Consider the following 5,808-nt stretch of genomic DNA (forward strand, 5'->3'; position numbering starts at 1 on the left):
CGTATTTTTTTCACGTTTTATTCATACATTTATTTATTTATTTATTAAATATCCGTGAAAGGCCAAATGCGCATATGACCCGGTGGGCGTTACATAACCGAGTGGGTTATACAACAACAAGGAATACATGTAAAATACATACATACAGAAATTTATACACACTTGGAAACTATTACAAAACAGTAAATGGATAAAAGATGGTAAACTAATTCAAGCCACTAGGACTGAAGGAAGTGATCATTTTAACAATATCCAATGAGAGTAATATAGATGACAAGTTGCATGTAAGTTACTAACTGGAGACGATGATAATGATGAAGTCACCGACGATTCTGAGTAGGAACACTTAAATGATGTCAAATTGGCCCATTTTGACAGCATAGCGGAAGAAGATTTATCCCTATTGCCGACAGTATTCGTCAAGCGATGCAAACAAACATCGTTGTCTTGGACGTGTGGCACAAAGATGAAGCGCAGCGGGACCATCTTAACTGACGACAGGTGAATGGAGGTGTAGCAGCTTTTGGACCGGGTCTCTGTACTTTAGCCGATGAAATTGAGTATAGTCCTTAGAATAAGGAAGCAACAGCCTGACCACAGCCAAGTCTTGCTTTGACCGCTTCAAGCTACGCTTGCACGCGACTACGTGCAGAGCACTGTCACCGTTGCCATCAGGGATATTAGCGTCAGAGTGAGGAAGAATCATTTGCACTACTTCCACGTGACCGTGTTTTGCGCTAATACGAAGCAAGGTGGACCCTTGTTCGTCAACTGTAGAAGCCGATAAGTGGGGAAGTAGTCTAACAATATCAAAGCCACTTTCCGGGGAACAACGGTTCAGTGGCATACGTGCACTCGCATCACGGGCGCTGCTCGATGCGAGACGTAGGAGAAACCTCGCAATGTTGATATAGTCACACTGAGCACTGAAACGGAGGATCATCCTGTCTGTCGCTGCCACTGAGGAATTGAGAAGCAGGAGTTTTACAATGTCAACTTCGTCTCCCTCCAGAGCATAGTGCAGCGCGCTCTTTCCTGTTTTGTCAAGCTTATTGGCTGACGAGTGAGGAAACAGTAGTTTGATGGCATCCAAGTGCCCTTTGTCAGCGCACCGATGAAGTGCCGTTCTACCTTCTACGTCTGTTACATTAACGGGTGAATGAAGAATCAGTAGCTTCATGTCGTTTACGTAGTCCCTGTTGCTGTGGAATGCGGACGTGTAGGAAGCTGCAAGTAGAAGTGGCGTTTCACCAGCGTTATTTTTAGCGTACACATCCGAATAGGGAAGCAAGAGAGTTACCAAGCCCTTCCAGGAAATTGAGTCGAAAATTGTGTGTAAAACAGTGTTACCATCGTAATTACGAATGGTGACATCCACGTAAGGAAGAATCTCTTTCATTGCCTTGCTTTTCAGTGCCATAAACGAGGGTTTCCGAAGAAAAATCAAACATGGTTCTGTACCTGTACATAGCCAGGGGTTATACAGTAAATAATGTTTAATGCGCAAAGGTGTTTCGGCATACCCGGTATGTGCGCTTTTTGTTTCGGAATGAGGAACCAGGACAGCGACAGTGTCCAAATTACCATAAATCATACTCGCGAACAGAGGGCTGACAGAAGCTACACCGGACGAATCACGTTGAAAGTGAAACTGTAAGTATTTGCATACATCCCCAGATCCTACTGCTGCATGGGCGCGCAAGAGTGTGGAGCCACTGATGCTAACAGCTCCAATGTTCGAGTACGGTAACAAAATTCTGAACGTTTCATAGGAACTCGCGTCGAAAATAGGAGCATGTCTTGCATTGCATATGATGCTATCGACATCTACAAGTGCTCGTATCCCAGCAACCTGCCCATATCTCGCCTCCGGAGGATTCGTTGTAACCTGTTGTTTGTTTGCGCTCTTCAGAACGCAACGTGCTTTCAAAAGCCGATCCAGGAGCTCATGTAATTCCCGATCCATAACTTCACGTATCACCGAATCCAAAAAGTTTCTTTCGTTTGTAATGTTTTCAGTGGCGATGGGTAGTTGTTTTGCCCAGTTGATGCCTCTGTCACTGCATAGTTTGCAAAACACATTCAGTTTTTGCAGCGCGCGCATCCTGTCCGCGTACATCAAAGGCGTCATTCCAAGTCTATCTTCCCTTTGCAATTCCTCGGCCATTTTTTCATGCTGCACTACACGGCCACTCTCATGCTGAGTTTTTGAAGGTACGTGCTTCTGTTTTCCTGTCCGAGGGGTCATGACGCATACACGCTGCTTCTCTTCCAGTATTTTTCATCTGTTTCATGAGTGTCGGGGCAAATAAAGGGTACACGGCCACTCTCATGCTGAGTTTTTGAAGGTACGTGCTTCTGTTTTCCTGTCCAAGGGGTCATGACGCATACACGCAGCTTCTCTTCCAGTATTTTTCATCTGTTTCATGAGTGTCGGGGCAAATAAAGGGTACACGGCCACTCTCATGCTGAGTTTTTGAAGGTACGTGCTTCTGTTTTCCTGTCCTAGGGGTCATGACGCATACATGCTGCTTCTCTTCCAGTATTTTATCATCTGTTTCATGAGTGTCGGGGCAAATAAAGGGTGCACGGCCACTCTCATGCTGAGTTTTTCAAGGTACGTGCTTCTGTTTTCCTGTCCGAGGGGTCATGACGCATACATGGTGCTTCTCTTCCAGTATTTTTCATCTGTTTCATGAGTGTCGGGGCAAATAAAGGGTACGCGGCCACTCTCATGCTGAGTTTTTGAAGGTATGTGCTTCTTTTTTCATGTCCGAGGGTCATGACGCATACATGCTGCTTCTCTTCAAGTATTTTTCATCTGTTTCATGAGTGTTGGGGCAAATAAAGGGTACACGGCCACTCTCATGCTGAGTTTTTGAAGGTACGTGCTTCTTTTTTCATGTCCGAGGGTCATGACGCATACATGCTGCTTCTCTTCCAGTATTTTATCATATGTTTCATGAGTGTCGGGGCAAATAAAGGGTACACGGCCACTCTCATGCTGAGTTTTTCAAGGTACGTGCTTCTTTTTTCATGTCCGAGGGTCATGACGCATACATGCTGCTTCTCTTCCAGTATTTTATCATTTGTTTCATGAGTGTCGGGGCAAATAAAGGGTACACGGCCACTCTCATGCTGAGTTTTTCAAGGTACGTGCTTCTTTTTTCATGTCCGAGGGTCATGACGCATACATGCTGCTTCTCTTCCAGTATTTTATCATCTGTTTCATGAGTGTCGGGGCAAATAAAGGGTACGCGGCCACTCTCATGCTGAGTTTTTCAAGGTACGTGCTTCTTTTTTCATGTCCGAGGGTCATGACGCATACATGCTGCTTCTCTTCCAGTATTTTATCATCTGTTTCATGAGTGTCGGGGCAAATAAAGGGTACACGGCCACTCTCATGCTGAGTTTTTGAAGGTACGTGCTTCTTTTTTCATGTCCGAGGGTCATGACGCATACATGCTGCTTCTCTTCCAGTATTTTATCATCTGTTTCATGAGTGTCGGGGCAAATAAAGGGTACACGGCCACTCTCATGCTGAGTTTTTGAAGGTACGTGCTTCTTTTTTCATGTCCGAGGGTCATGACGCATACATGCTGCTTCTCTTCCAGTATTTTATCATCTGTTTCATGAGTGTCGGGGCAAATAAAGGGTACACGGCCACTCTCATGCTGAGTTTTTGAAGGTACGTGCTTCTTTTTTCCTGTCCGAGGGTCATGACGCATACATGCTGCTTCTCTTCCAGTATTTTATCATCTGTTTCATGAGTGTCGGGGCAAATAAAGGGTACGCGGCCACTCTCATGCTGAGTTTTTCAAGGTACGTGCTTCTTGTTTCATGTCCGAGGGTCATGACGCATACATGCTGCTTCTCTTCCAGTATTTTATCATCTGTTTCATGAGTGTCGGGGCAAATAAAGGGTACACGGCCACTCTCATGCTGAGTTTTTGAAGGTACGTGCTTCTTTTTTCATGTCCGAGGGTCATGACGCATACATGCTGCTTCTCTTCCAGTATTTTATCATATGTTTCATGAGTGTCGGGGCAAATAAAGGGTACACGGCCACTCTCATGCTGAGTTTTTCAAGGTACGTGCTTCTTTTTTCATGTCCGAGGGTCATGACGCGTACATGCTGCTTCTCTTCCAGTATTTTATCATCTGTTTCATGAGTGTCGGGGCAAATAAAGGGTACACGGCCACTCTCATGCTGAGTTTTTCAAGGTACGTGCTTCTTTTTTCATGTCCGAGGGTCATGACGCATACATGCTGCTTCTCTTCCAGTATTTTATCATCTGTTTCATGAGTGTCGGGGCAAATAAAGGGTACGCGGCCACTCTCATGCTGAGTTTTTCAAGGTACGTGCTTCTTTTTTCATGTTCGAGGGTCATGACGCATACATGCTGCTTCTCTTCCAGTATTTTATCATCTGTTTCATGAGTGTCGGGGCAAATAAAGGGTACACGGCCACTCTCATGCTGAGTTTTTCAAGGTACGTGCTTCTTTTTTCATGTCCGAGGGTCATGACGCATACATGCTGCTTCTCTTCCAGTATTTTATCATCTGTTTCATGAGTGTCGGGGCAAATAAAGGGTACGCGGCCACTCTCATGCTGAATTTTTCAAGGTACGTGCTTCTTTTTTCATGTTCGAGGGTCATGACGCATACATGCTGCTTCTCTTCCAGTATTTTTCATCTGTTTCATGAGTGTCGGGGCAAATAAAGGGTACATGGCCACTCTCATGCTGAACCCCGTTGAACCTTTTCTTCGCTGGTGGTAGCGTATCTGAATGCAGGTAAGCATATATTAGTTTATTTTCATTAGCAGGGTCAAGGTTGGATTTGAATGTGATGTAATTGTCAAAACTGAAAGGATGGCGGCCAGCTGGTTCACGGTTTCTCCTGATGTAAGTGTCAGATGCGTCGTAGCAGGACTTCGCAAAAGAACAAGGAACTCGACATCAGACGCTCACCTCACTCATGTGTTCAAGCTTTAATTTAAAGCATGTTGCGCATTGCACAACTTCTGCTGTACTTTTGGCAGGTATCGTGGTATCTTCTGATGTTTTCGTGCCGCTGCATGTTCGGCGATGCTTGTAGCAGCGTTCCGTGCTATGTGCTTCTGAAACTCACTCGTTTTATGCCTTTCCAGATGCTACGTGCCTTCCTTTGTGATTCATGTTCAGGATTTTGAGGATTCCACCTGGTGAGCAATGCTGAACTTACGGATGATAGTGGACATTGTTTGTTCGCCATCTTTGCAAAAGTACACTGTAGGTTCTGATAGAGGAGTACCTCTGTGACAGGAAGGAGCTTTTTGAGTCACGTCCACTTCTACCAAAACACCACTACTTACTTCATTATCCCGTCTCATCCTTCAGTTTGGGCCCCTCATCAACATGTGGATAATGCGCTTTGAAAGCACACATTCTTACTTCGAGCACTGCATACACAAATGGAAAAACTTGAAATCTGTGTACAAGACACTTGCAAATCGACACCAACTGCTTCAAGCGTACTTGTTATCAGGGGAATTCTTCGAGCCTACGATTGCCGTCGTAGCTGCGGTACCACTTGACCTGTCACCATACTGCGCAGCTATTAAATGTCATGTCTTGTGGCATTGATGAAGCCAGTAAATGTGATCACTATGGAGGTCACATACAAAGGAACTTCGTACAGCGAAGGTTTGTTTGTGGCAGTCCGAGACACCTACCACCTTCCTTTTGGAAAAATGCTTCTTGTTATTGTGCGCTCGGACGCAGATGTCTTCTTTGTGCTAGAACTGAACAATGGGGCTTTCCAGCC

At 45.1% G+C, this 5,808-nt stretch overlaps 1 protein-coding gene across 1 annotated transcript; it reads right to left on the reverse strand.

The window, feature by feature from the left end:
* Positions 1 to 487: 487 nt before the first annotated feature.
* LOC135366349 (serine/threonine-protein phosphatase 6 regulatory ankyrin repeat subunit A-like) lies at positions 488 to 1,420 on the reverse strand. Its single transcript, XM_064599018.1, has one exon. The coding sequence runs from the start codon at positions 1,418 to 1,420 to the stop codon at positions 488 to 490; it is 933 nt and encodes a 310-aa protein (XP_064455088.1).
* Positions 1,421 to 5,808: the final 4,388 nt, after the last annotated feature.

Source organism: Ornithodoros turicata, chromosome 8 (assembly GCF_037126465.1).
Source record: "Ornithodoros turicata isolate Travis chromosome 8, ASM3712646v1, whole genome shotgun sequence".
Taxonomy (NCBI): domain Eukaryota; kingdom Metazoa; phylum Arthropoda; class Arachnida; order Ixodida; family Argasidae; genus Ornithodoros; species Ornithodoros turicata.